Raw genomic sequence first — 14,561 nt, forward strand, 5'->3', positions numbered from 1 at the left:
ATATTGCATGGTTTCTACATTTTCTTACTTAGAGTAGCTCTCATTTCCTGTTTTGTAAGTAGTATTTAGTTGGATGGAAGATATTTTTGGATGCATCTTTGGTGTACTTGTTGTGATGCCATATTAAATATATAAATAGTATCATGTAATATATAATTATAACATGTTTACATAATATATAAAAGAGAAAATAATAATAAATTGAATTATCTATATTTTTTTTTTTAAAGTATATTTCAATGAATATAATATTTCTCTGAGTGATGCTCATATGATAATAATTAACACATCGACTATAGGGAATACGTGATGGTCAAGAAAGAGACATGGCACAAGTTGTGATACTAATCAACCATGAAAACTTGAGATTGAGTCAAGCATACGACACAGCTTATACATATAATCATTCAAATGGTATAAAGAAGCAATTAAATACACTAACATAAAGACACAATATGGGGAGATTGTGATTATAATTAACTCTAGGGTACCAGCATCATTGGGCTTTTGTTAGCATTTTATCAATGAAATCTTTGTTCAATACATTAAGCTCCATTCCAAACTAGAGATATAACAATCTTCTTTTGTTCACGATCAAGCACCCAAATCATTTGAAAGCTTCAATATACCAGCCACGTACCCAAAATGTTTCCATACATTTCATTCCACGTTGAAATAATAGTTCACATATTGACATACAAACATTTGATTTACCAATATTCTAAAATATGGGCAACGACTACAATAATTATGGTCATAGCCAATCTATTAATATTATGTGTAAACAATAGAATTTAGAAAGAAATGATCTCTACAAAATAGAGATGAATTACAAAGGTACAAAATTGGTAAAAATTCAATGGATCTGTTTCTTCCAACGCATCTCTTCCTCTAGTTATTGATGCAGAGCCACACCTTGGAAAGCTTAGGAGGAGAACTCACTCAACTGAGTTACATCAAGGGGCATCTACAACAACAAGGATCGAACTCGAACCAAACTAAATGCAAATCTTCACATGCACACCAAGATCTTTAACCCGGAATGTCCTTCAAAATCAAATTGTTAAGGCTAAGACTCAAAGAAAATGTATTCCATCTCCGTGCTGCCTACACTTTAATGTGATCAGACTCGGCAAAGGTTTGCATGAAGAATAAAATGGAGTGATAGAACATGCAAAAGATCCACCAGAAAATAGATTGTAAAAGAATGTTATAACGTCTCATACTAATCCTCCTGCAACATCATTCGGAAATCTGCACCTTTCTACTTTCGCACGGACTCACCACAATCTTTCCTCACCTTTCGTATTCCTGTCTTAGAAAATCGGGTGCAACTGAATCATAAATGCCATGCTTGAAACAACAATCTCAAAACCGTATATCTCTACTGAAAAACATCAAAAACACCATAGAAAACCGAAACTTTGCATAATGGAAATCATTTCATATTTGCCAGATGGAAACCGAAAAATCTCAGCGATTTTTGGAGAGTTTTGAGAAGAAAAAAAACGACAACTTCAATGAGACTTGCACAAGAAAACCAAAACGCATTTCATACTAAAAACTAAACCATGCACCAGGAAAATCAGAAGAAACGTTCTATTCTCTCCAAAATTCGATTCTTCCAAAGCTGAAGAGACACACGAAAAAAATGCAACTTTTCTATTTTACTCAAACTCGAATGAATCTCTTACATAGTCGAATGGCTTATTTAAAACTGACTCTCCTTTTCTAATAAAAGGATGAGAAATGTTTTTTCGTCTTCTACCCCAAGAAAAGGATAAGAATCCGAAAACCGCCTACTACCTATTATTGGAATCTGACAATCATGCAGTAGGCCACATGTTTTTTTTTTTTTTTTTTCCGTCTTCTATCCAAGAAAAGGATAAGAATCCGAAACTGCCTACTACCTATTATTGGAATCTGACAATCATTAAAACTATTCTAATTTAAAGAATCTACACCCGGTCCTAGGTGGCTATATCTGGAGAGCTCATCAAACTGCTACTCTAGGTATGCCACCACATGTAGGACGTTTATTGAAAACATTAAATTTAAAATACACAAAATATAAACATTTCTTATTCTATTTTCCGTTCTGCTACTGCAGCAGTTATAAGGTATAAGAAGATTGTACAACATTCAAGGGGATACTGATTCAATGATTCATAGTGGAGTTTTTTCATTAAGCATCAACCATTTGTCCCTCATAAGCTGTAAGCACGCCCAAAACTAACTATAATTACAAAGGAGAATTAAACACAATAGAAACAATATTGTTACTGCTGAGTTGTTAAAACATTAGATATTATTGTGAGAATATAATACTGCATCTAACTAGAACTATAGCTCTTGTCAATACATCTATTGCATATATTGAAGGCTTGTAGCAAGGAATAGCAATAGAATCGGTCGAAGCAATTATAAGACAACATTTTAACATACCATATTCATTATCAAGTCAAAGGAAGCTATTAAGTATCACAAACACCTAACATACTTGAATAAATCTTATAAGGTATGCTAGAGATCTAAGTATGGATATAAGATCAATGCATCTAGCCTATATCAAATTGTCCCATCAGTGATCGAAATGATATTGATATTAATTGTATAGTATGAGAACTATCGTACAAGACATTTACAATTTGCATATTACTATTAGAATAACATTGTCATTGCCTATATCTTATCAAGTGCATAGGCTTATAAGGAGTATCATAGTGTAACTCATAGTAAGCGAGGAGTCACAATCATTGTCTCAAATTTGAGTCCTCTCTAGAACTATTCATACCTTTTGCATTGTTTTCACTAGCCTATTACATCAGTGAAGATGATAGAATTGTACAACCATTCACAACTAATTATCAAATATCAAAACCAGAGCCATCAGATAAGCCCACAACCACATGTTCCAAAAATACATAGTTTGTTTTGTCAAATAATGTTACTTTAATGAGGAAAACCCTATCTGACTCACCGTGTATGCTCTCAAGATCTACTTCTAAGACAAGCACTTATTTTGTAGGGCGAGTAGAGTGTGGAAGATGGGTGTATTTGTATACAAAAATATTTTCCTTATTAAAATCCAACCACCACAATTAAAAATCACATAAGAACTAACAACTAGGAAACACAAGATTTGTGTGCAAACCCTTTTGAGAGTAAACCATGAAGAACAAATTGGATCGATGTCCAAATCCAACCCCAAAAATAAAATTCTCTTACAATTTTATGTAGGCACCAAACCCCACTACTAAGCTTCAATTTAACAAGAGATACCAATGTCTTCTGTTGAGAGGTACCAACCTCCAAATGAACAAAATCTTCACCACCTTGAATATTGATTCTTGAATGGATGATGATCATTTGGATCTCCATTTAATTTGCTTCCAACTTGCTTGAATTGAAACGACTCTATGTTCTTTTTGTAGTTTTTTAAGTGTTTTTTTTATCTGATTTTTTCTTGATTTTTCAATATAAATCTTCATTTTAGCAAAAAACTTGTACTTTTTGTTAGCTGATTTCTCCCACAAAAGATTTTTTGCTGCTATCGAAAATGATATGCAGTGTACATCCAACTAAATTTTCAATGGCTTCAAGAGATAAACAAGGGAAACTAATTTGAATTATTTTTGACAGCTACCCCTTAAAATACTTTATAAATATTATATGTATGAACTTGAAATATCATTGAGATCAGTCAAGGAAAAAGATGTTTTGGTGGGATATAAACATTGAAGAATGAATATGCAATGTGCATCCACCTTCAGGTACAATGTTGACACAGGGATGAATGGAGAATTAGGGCCAGAGGCACACCTAACAGCCCAAACACCTTGTTGAGTAAACACAAAGGAAGTAAAACACAAAGAACAACACCAGAGAGAGAGCGAGAGAGAGAGACACAACAAATGTCTTGATTCATCATGATATCAACAAACATGCCCGACTATGAGGCCTTCTGAGTTACGGCCAATACAATGATCAGATATACATCAAAATGCATCCAACATCATACAGCTACAATCAAGTATCCTGATTCTAGCTTGCCAACCTCTTTAATTCTTCTCGTTTTTCACACTTTAAATCTAAACCTAGACTCGCTACTTATATTTTCCAAAACGGCTTACAAAAGATTCTAGATCTTTACACAAGAGAAGGTCAACCTTATAACAGTCTGCACACATCCCCATGCACGATCCTATCATTAAATGAACGACTCAAATTAAAGGAACAAGTCGGCTCTCATTAAGAACCAACACAAACAAAATCGGTCAAAGAAGGAACCAAGCATCAGCAAACCATTGAGCTCCCTTAGCACTTGATGGAACTCGACAATCACAGAACTCAGCCAAAGCAAGAAATCGGCCACTACTGCATTTGGCAATCATTGCGCTCGGCCAATACTGGAACTCGGCAATAACTGACAAAATGCACAAAGATGAGCAGGATAGCAAGGCAACCCAAGATGCTCCTGCATGAGACAACTAGGGTTGAAAGAAATGATTATCCTAAATCATGAAAGTGTGACAACCTACGCTGAATCCAACTCAGATTGAGAAAGCCATGTAGCATCTTCAATTGGCTTGTTCTTCCACTTCACCAAATAATCATAATAATTTTTTCCTCCTGTTCTCTTGCTAACTCTCTAATCCAATACTTGTTCAATCTCTTAAATCCTCTTCTAATGATAATCACTTGGTGCAACAACTTCATTCTCTAATTCATGATAATCATACAAATCAGCAACACTGAATATAAAAGATATATCCATGTCATCAAGTAACTCAACTTCGTATGCATTACCACTATCCAACTTCCTCAAGATTCTAGAAGGACCAAACTTCTTCATTTTCAACTTATTGTATGTTCCAACAAGAAATCTACCTCTTTTCAAATGAACCATCACCAACTTCAAAAACATGGTGTCTTCTAAACTTGTCTGCATTCTCCTTATACTTCTGATTACTTTGTTCCAACCTCAACCTCAACTTCACTTCCTCATGCAAAGATTTCATACATTAGCAAATACTTCTCCTTCAATACTTCTCTTTTCTTCATCAGCAATATCCCCCAAATCTGATACACCTCTAGGTTGCATTCTAGTAACAATCTGAAAAGGTGGTTTCCCAATACTCCTATTCACAGAATTATTATATGCAAACTCTGCTTGTACCTATACCATATCCCAATTACTCGGCTACATCTCAACAAATTATCCAAGCTTCTATTCACAACCTCTGTCTATCCATCTATCTATGGATGGAATGTAGAACTAAACGTCAACTTAGTATCCATCTTCTTAAACAAAGTTTTCCAAAAATAGCCAACAAACTTGATGTCTCGGTCAGAGATAATGCTCCTCAGCAATCCATGCAATCTAACAATCTCTTTGAAGAAAAACTCTGCATTATGCACTATATCAGAGGTCTTCCTACATGGTACGAAATGTGTAATTTTAGAAAATCTATCCACAACAACAAATATGGAATCATACCCTATTGTTGTCTTAGGTAATCCAAGAACAAAATCCATACTAATGTCACTCCAAAGTTTCTCAAGAACAGAAATAGGTGTATGCAATCCAATATTCTGACTTACTCCTTTTGCAACTTGACAAATTTCACAACTCCTTACAAATCTGTGAATGTCCTTATTACGTTTGTGGCCAATAATAATCGTCTTTAAGAAGACTCAATGTCTTATCAATTCCAAAATGTCCAACCATTCCACCACAATGCTTTTCCTTAATCAAATTAACTCTTAGAGTACTTCTTGGTATACACAACAAAATCCCTTTGAACATCATACCTTCTTGAACAAATTACTCATCATACTTGGTTGATTTGGTAAATTCGATGCTCTACACTCTCTCCCCGCCTCAGAAAAATCAAGGTCAATGTCACACAACTACTTCACCTCATCAAAATCAAGAACTTCATCCTTCATCAAGGTCAACAAAGAATGTTTCTGCTCAATGCATCTACAACTTGGTTAGTGACTCCACTTTTATGCTTTATCACAAATGTGAAACTCTGCAAATACTCAACCCACTTCATATGTCTTTGAATCAACTTACGTTGACTTCCCAAGTACTGAAAAGCCTTATGATCAGTATACAATACAAACTTGTTAGGAATCAAATAATATCTCCACTTCTTCAAGGCTTGAACAATAGCATAGAACTCTTGATCATACACAGAACACTTCTTTCTTTGCATCATTCAACTTCTCACTAAAGAAAGCAACAGGTTTACCTTCCTGACAAAACACAACTCCTATGGCACTACCACTTGCATCACACTCAACTTGGAATACCTTATTGAAATCAAGAAAAGCTAAGGCATGTAACTTGGTAACCTTTTGTTTTAAAGTCTCTAAACTCTTATAAGCTCCATGTGTCCACTTGAAATCATTTTTCTCTCCTCTCATAGTCTTAATCATAGCATTACAAACAAAACTAAAATTCCTTATAAACTTTCTGTAGAAACTAGCCAAACCATGAAACGATCTTACCTCACCCACATTCTCAGGTGTAGGCCATTCAAGAATTGCTTTAACCTTCTTAGGATCCATTCTCAAACCATCAGCTGAAATCACAAATCCCAAATACACAATCTCTTCTTGCATAAATGTACATTTCTTCAAATTAATCAGCAAGTTCTCTTTTAGCCTTTGCATCACTTGCCTAATATGCTCAAGATGTTCTTCCTTAGTCTTACTGAATATCTAAATATCATTCAAGCACACAATTACAAACTTACCCAAAAATTTCTTTAGAGACACATTCATCAATCTCATGAAAGTACTTGATGCATTAGTCAAACCAAAAGGCATAATCAACCATTCATGTAAACCATCTTTTGTTTTGAAAGCAGTCTTCCACTTATCACCTTCTTTGATTTTGATCTGATGATAACCACTCTTCAAATCAATCTTTGTAAAGTATTCTACTCCGCTCAAACAATCCATTATGTCATCCATCCTCGACATAGGAAAAATATATTTCACTATTATCTTGTTAATAGCTTTGGAATCAATCCACATTCTTCATTCTCCATTCTTTTAGGTGCCAATATAGAAGGTACAACACATGGACTCAAGCTTTCTCTAATCAAACCTTTCTGCAACAACTTCTACACTTGTTCGTTAAGTTCTTCAGTCTCTGCAAGTGTCAATCTATATCATGCTTTATTCGGCAAACTAGCTCTAAGAATCAGATCCAAACAATGACTTATACTTATTACTAGTGTTAAACCATCAAGTATATCTTTTCCAACAATCTTTTGTACTCCTTAAGCAAATTTTCAATTTCTATTGGTCCTCGGCTATTACTATCATCTTTTGTTGTCACTTGGTTTCTACTGTCTTATGTCACTCGGCCATTACCATTTTTTGTCACTTGGCCATTACTAGCACAACTTGATTCTCTAGGAATCACAAAAAAACAGATTTGGTTCTTTGTGTCCTCAAATCGTTTCCTATTGACCATACAAACTCTAACAGTAGTACAATTTACCTCATCTAGAACTTCAATCAAAAGCAACAATGTTTTCTTTCTTCCATTCACCCAAACAGCATATTGATTCAATCTACCATCATGCACAGCATGTCTATCATATTGCCAAGGCCTACCCAACAATTCATAGGCATAATATCACATAGAACTTCATCAAAGTAATTTCCAATGTTCACCTACCAACAACTTATGCTCATCCTTGATCGATGAAACATGATAGGGTTTAGAGTGTCTCAACCTCTTCAACTACAACTTTGTAACCAACTCCTTTGATGCCAAATTTGTTAAACTGTCATCGTGAACGATGACTTTGCCACATTTTCCTTATGTCTTACATCTGGTTTTAAAAAGACTTCTCCTCAAGACAAGTTCTTCATCAACTCTTTCACTGCACAAAGTTCTCCTTACCATTAGGTTTTCTCCAGCCTCAGGTCCACTTGGTGAACCCTCAAGATCCCCTTGAATCACAACATTTTGGCCATTATTACCTTCATTCCTCCTTCAAAATGTTTACATTCAAAGGCTCGATGTCCTTCTTCACCACGTTTAAAGCAGTTACCACTAAATCCTCCTCTTCCATAACTACCTCTATAAGAATTACCTCTTCCTTGGTATGAAATAACACCTTTCCACTCAGTCTTGTCTTTCTCATCACTTTTCCATTCAGATTTGCCTTTATATGGTACTGTATTGTTAGATATGTCACTTTCTCCATAAGATCTTCCTCTGCCTCTATGAAATCTATCACCTCTACCTCATTGTCTTTGTTCATGCTTCTTTGTCAAGATCTCCTCATCTTTCAAGGCATATTGATATGCTTCTTCCACACTATCCAATTTCCCAAAACTTATTTCATCTTGAATTCTAGATCTCAAACCATTTAGGTACCTTACAACTTTCTCTACCTCATGATCAACATGTCCAGATTTGATGTCCAATCTATAGAATTCCTCAATGTACTCCTTCACAGACATGTCCTTTTGTCTCAAATTTAGCATCTTTCTCAACAAGCTAACTTGGTAATCAGTTGGAAGGAACTTCTTCTTCACCTTGTTCACCATTTCCAACCAGGTTTTGATCTTTTCTTTTTCCCTTCTTCATCTATCACTTTGCAAATGCTCCCACCACATTGAGGCATGACCTTTCAACCTAGTTACTGCAATCTTCACCTTCCTATATCAGAGATAAAATCCAACACAACATTGGTATCCAATCTGCCATCATAAGGAACAACTTCAACAACAAGCTTCAAACGTACCTCTCAACAATATTTCCTCATATTGATCTTCTTCAAGCTCAAGATTAGGGTTTGGTGCCACTACTTCATCATCGCTCACATCATCAAGATGTGCTCCTCTCCTTTGGGTTGTCTCCACAACATCTAATTTTGATGCAATCTATCACATGTCCATTATGGCATTATCAGCATTTCCTCTTCCTTGAACCATCATGACAAACAGGTTCCTGCAAGATTGTAACCCTCTGCAAGTTATACGTCAAATCCCCATATTTGTCGTCCTACAACCAAGATCTAGGGTTCCACACGATCCAATCCCACAAACAACTAGGCTCTGATACAACCTGATGTAGGGATGGATGAAGAATTAGAGCCAGAAGCACACCTAAATGTGCAAACACCTTGCTAAGTAAACACTTAACGGAAGCATAACACAGAGAACACCAAAGCGAGAGAGAGAGAGAGAGAGAGAGAGAGAGAGAGAGAACAAATGTCTTTATTGATTCATCATAATATCAGCAAACATGCCCAATTGTGAGGCCTTCCATGTTACGGCCAATACAATAATCAAATATACATCAAAATGCATCAAACATCATACAGCTGCAATCAGGTATCCTAATTCTAGCTTGCTAACTTCTTCAAATCTTGTCCTTTTTCACACTCTAAATCTAAACCTAGACTTGCTACTTATACTTGCCAAAACGGCTTATAGAAGATTCTAGGTCTTTACACAAGAGAAGGCCGACCTTATAACAGTTAGCAGACATCCCAATGCACGATCCTATCATTAAATGCACAACTCAAATTAAAGGAACAAGTCGATTGTCATTAAGAACCAACACAAACAAACTCAGTCAAAGAAGGAATTGAGCATCAGCAAACCAGCAAGCTCACTCGGCACTTTAAGGAACTCGGCAACCACAGAACTCAGCCAAAGCAGGAACTCAGCAATAACTGACAAAATGCACAAAGACAAGCAGGATAGCAAGGCAACCCAAGATGCTCCTGCATCAAATGTACACCCAAGATTGTGTTGGCAACGGCTGTAAGAGTCCTCCTTTGTCGCAACTAAGAGAACTTGAAGCACAAAAATCTTTCTAGGATAACATTGATCGTCCTCGTGGTTGAACATAGCCAAGTATTGCTTAGCGTTTGATTTGAAATATAAAAGTTGAGAGATGTTGATAATTATTATAGCTTTCCACCATTCTATTCTTGAATTTCATTTCTATTTATTTAACAATATGTTTAATTAAATACTTTTCATTTATTAAGCAAAACATAAAATTATTAAATTGTGTTTGATTAAAAATTCCAACTTTGAAAAAGGAAACACTATAAACAAACCTGAATACTTTGAAATGGTACGTTTTGCACCATTGTACTATGTCATTGTCAAATTATAAATTCATGTTTCTAACATAACTCTGCAATACAATACTTGACAAATAATGTGTGCCTACAAGAGCATCAAATCAATCAAAGAAACAAGGTAAAAAATGCTAACATGGATGGGATATGGAATGAGTCTGAGATAAACACAACTATTCATGTAGCTAGAAATGCCTTGAATTCTTCTATGTTGAATGATGTCTGAGCAAGCACCAAAATGGCTTCCTCACAAAGTAATAAAGGAATACTTTGTATTGAAGAAGAAAATATGTCTCTATAACAGAAATGCATAATTTCAAAAGCCTGCCTTGTACACATTTCACATGGTCATTATGACCCTTTAAAATGGAAGCTTTTCTAATAGACAATCTTGGAGCAACAACATAATAGATTGGTGGCACTTTGATGTGAAGCATCAATCTAATGTTTCTTGTGAGTGGACTACAAGCATATAGTAGCTTGTTTAGACATTCGACAGTGAGATCCTTAGGTCAAAAACAGCACAAACCAAGCAAGATTCCTGCAGCCTTTTAACTCATAGATCTGAGGTAAAAGTAATATTCTTTAAAAAAGGGTTTTTAAGTCATGGCAATGTGAATGTCTCGTGTTAAAATAAGACTGCACCATGCAGCCTTGATCATTACCTCCAACTACAATGTCCACAGAACAATCAAGTTCTACCAGTTCATTCAGAGTGGTTTATAAATGGATCCATGGGATTTTAATGCAGAAGATAAAGAATGTCTTATCTTCACACTTGAGTCTGATAGGATAATGCAACTGGCACTATATTCTTCACACATTTGCATATCAAATATATTGTGTGTTGACAATGAATAAACACCTGAATATGCTCCTAGTCGGTTCAAATTTACTTTGCCTGATTGTCCATGACTTACTTTCTATTTTCATTTCTTAATCTGGTTATTTAGTTATAACACAGCCTGTTTTGAGTTATGAAATATGCTAATACTGTTAGGTGCAAATGTTTTATCCAGAGTTCGAAATTTACAGGTATAGGCATGCTCATTCACAACCATGTAGTGTATTCAGCAATATCCTATTGTAAAGCAAAAAAGTATCAGGATCAGCATCAACACCAGAATATAAATTCTTATCTTTTCTGAATCTGACAAATAAAATTCTCGGTGTACCAGTATCAAGCATAAGATCACCCTGAATAACATCATCTACTTGAAAACAGAGCAAAAACAAAATGTAACCATAACATTTACTCATAATTTGAAAAAAAAGATCACAAGTGCATATCTATCAATGCAACTCCCAACTAAGATATAATTTGCTAAGAGCGGAAAGTTAGCACAAAATTTGAGATTTAAAATTTGTCTACAACTCTAAGTGCACCTAAATAACTATGTGCAAAAAACAACTTTGAGATTTAAAATTTGTCTACAACTCTAAGTGCACCTAAATAACTATGTGCAAAAAACAACTATCTTTTAGTTCAACTGCAAACTGCAAGAACTTGCATCCTAAAAACTTGTACTAGGACATTTTTCACAAAAATATTAATGCTAGAATAAATATGATGAGATGAAAACTTTTGTCCAGAATCCATATTTCACTAGAGTTCATTTAATTCATGAGTTTGCAAAAACTTTCATTACTCCTAGAAGAAATATAATGAGTGTGTGCAAATTCTCAATCGTGCAGGAGATCACCCAAGTAACTTTTGCTAATTACAAGGATTTCATTCCTTCACAAACTGTAAGAGAACATCAAAGAAAAAGCCTTCTATCAAATTAAAATTAGGAATATCCACCTATTTGAGTTCAAATCTATATAAGATGTGCTTATGAATTTGAAAATCTTTAAATCATTTCACCTTCCAAGGTTTCAATGTTTCTCTCAAATAATTTCTAGATTTATAAAGAATTTCTCTTGTATGTCAATGTCTTTCTGATTAAATTCTTGACATGATATGTTCATACAAGCATTACTGATCTGGGTGCAAAATTCAGTTGATCTGTAAATGAAAAATGTCCCATACTACAGAACTCTTAAACAAAAAAGCTGAAACAGTTATGTGCACAGGACAGCCCTTCTACAAGAGAATTGCATACCTTCCAAAATCCTGATCTTCAATAGGAAAAGAAAGATTTCTGGGAAGTATTTCAAATATAATGTCCTCATTCTGAAATATGCTCCTGTAATTACAGTCAAACTTCAAGAAACAAATTGAAACAATACCCTCACTATAATAAAATCTGTACAACTAGAGAACATCAAAGGAAAGCTGAAAATCATGACAGGGCATGGAGATATGAAAAATTTGCGTTACACTAATCCAAGCACATGTATGTCATTATTCATGTAAAGACGTGCAACTTAAAAGATGAAGGCAATATGGAAGGATCAATTAATTTAGACAAGATAATTTCCATTTTTCATAACATTATTTAGTTGTTGCTATCTTGTCTACAAGAAAGTGGTAAGATAGACAAGATAAGATACGATAAATTTATTAATGTCCAGCGAAAGACCACAAAGAGGCTCCAGGGAACTGCTGAAACAAAACAAGAGGCCAGCCCACAGCAGGATTACCAAACCGCACCTAACAAGAGAAAACACTAAAACCGAAAGCAAACAACAAACAACAAACTATTGGCTTGGAGCAGCTAAGAAAATAATCCAGAACCGAAGTAAAAGCTATAGGGTAAGAAGGGACCCCAAGTCGCCTCTAAAGACCTCTAAAAGAAGAAGACTGTAGCTGTGTAGAGTCTCTGCAAGACCGCACGGATCTCGTATGACCAGAAGGAGGACTAAGCTGCTGCTTAGTACCACAAACTAGGGAAAGCATTTGGAAGAAAAAGGTAATGAGTTGATTTTTTGATGTCCAATGAAAGACCACAAAGACACTGCAAGGAACTGCCAAAACAAAACAAGTGGCCAGCCCACAACAAGGACATCAAATAGTGCCCAAGAAGAGAAAACACTAAAACCAAAAGCAATCAACAACAAACAGCAAACTATCAGCTTGGAGCAGCTAAGAAAAAATCTACAACCGAAAGATAAGCTATAGGACCGAGCCAACGGGGTTGTACCTCCTCATCAAGGGAGAATCACCGACCCACACCCCCAAGATAGAGGATACATCCCATCAGACAAATCACTTCTCGCTGATTCAATGTCACATGTCCAATTCACCTTTCAACCCCCAGCCTACAGGAACAACCAGTTAAATAATAAGAGCAAACAGGTTGGGTAAGCATATTTCTTGATTGAATGAATGGCAGCCATTGCCTCTGTAGAGCTCTAAAGAAGAAGACTGGTGTTATGTAGAATCCCAATGAGGCCTCACAGATATGGTATGGCAAGAAGGTGGACCAAGTTGCTGATTAGTATCACGCATTAGAGAAAGCAATGAGTAGAAAGAGGTGATGAGCTGCCAGGATTGTTGACTCATGGTAAGCTGATGTTGGAGTAAGTGATCCTAAAGACTCAAAGCCTCTTGAAGATAAAAAGCCAGGCATCTCTGGGCAATGAACTTGAAGAAGGTGTAAAAAGACTGAGTCTCCATGTACAATCAATAGAATCTCCCTCTAATCTCGCAGTAGATAGGGCTGCAGAATATGGAATAGATCTCCGACTCAACCTCCACAATGTTGCAAAGCTGGCAAATCTTGTCCTCCCTATCCAACTGACGGTCACGGTGGATGCAAAGCCAAGGGAAACACAAAGTGAATGCAACTAATGGTGAGAAAGGTAAGGACTAACAACGATCCCATCCTTTATCACAAGAAAGTCATCAACTTAGAAAGTTGTCTCTGGGCAAAGCCGCCGCCCCCCCCCCCCCCCCCCCAACCCCCACAAAGGTTAACCCAAGCAATGTGGAGATACTGCCTATAAATGTTTGTTCTAGCGTACATATTCAGACCTTGTCCAAAAGGGAGGAAATGATAAGAGGCATCCAATGAGTATTGAAAGGAAGGAAGACCATCAATCTCGATGTCTTGGAAGTGATGTCAAAAACGTTTGTCTCTCAAAAAGTGCCAAAGAACCATACCCTTTGTTGATTTGTGGCTTTAAGGCAAGCCTCATGTTGAAATAAAGTCCAGGGAACTTTACTCCCAGATATGTTGAGATGAGATCACCACCTTAACGCTTGGAAAAAATAAGTGAAGTAGAGAAGTCTTGAGACTATTGAAGACCATCACTTTAGTCTTACCCATGTTAACTATCAACAATTGAGAATCACAAAAAGATGCAAGACCATCAATAAGTCTTTGTAAGCCGTCTAGAGAGGAAGCAAAGGGGGCCTACATTATCTGCAAAGAGCAAGATAGAAATCATGTGTAGGAAACAACCGTCCCCCAAAAGAGAGTGCTCCTAATGAAAAGCTTCTAACTCATCAATATATATCCCAAATTAGGTAGGGTACAGAGG

At 35.9% G+C, this 14,561-nt stretch overlaps 1 protein-coding gene across 11 annotated transcripts in view; it reads right to left on the reverse strand.

The window, feature by feature from the left end:
* The window catches only part of LOC149565999 (uncharacterized), a 117,165-nt gene that overhangs the window by 43,994 nt on the left and 58,610 nt on the right, over positions 1–14,561 (reverse strand). For all 11 annotated transcript variants that reach the window (XM_089819453.1, XM_089819445.1, XM_089819447.1 and 8 more), the window contains one exon: positions 12,239–12,322. In XM_089819453.1, coding sequence (XP_089675579.1) covers positions 12,239–12,322 — 84 coding nt within the window. The remainder of the gene's footprint in view (positions 1–12,238; positions 12,323–14,561) is intronic.

Source organism: Cupressus sempervirens, chromosome 3, assembly GCF_028749045.1.
Source record: "Cupressus sempervirens isolate cs-2001-9-10 chromosome 3, ASM2874904v1, whole genome shotgun sequence".
NCBI lineage: Eukaryota > Viridiplantae > Streptophyta > Pinopsida > Cupressales > Cupressaceae > Cupressus > Cupressus sempervirens.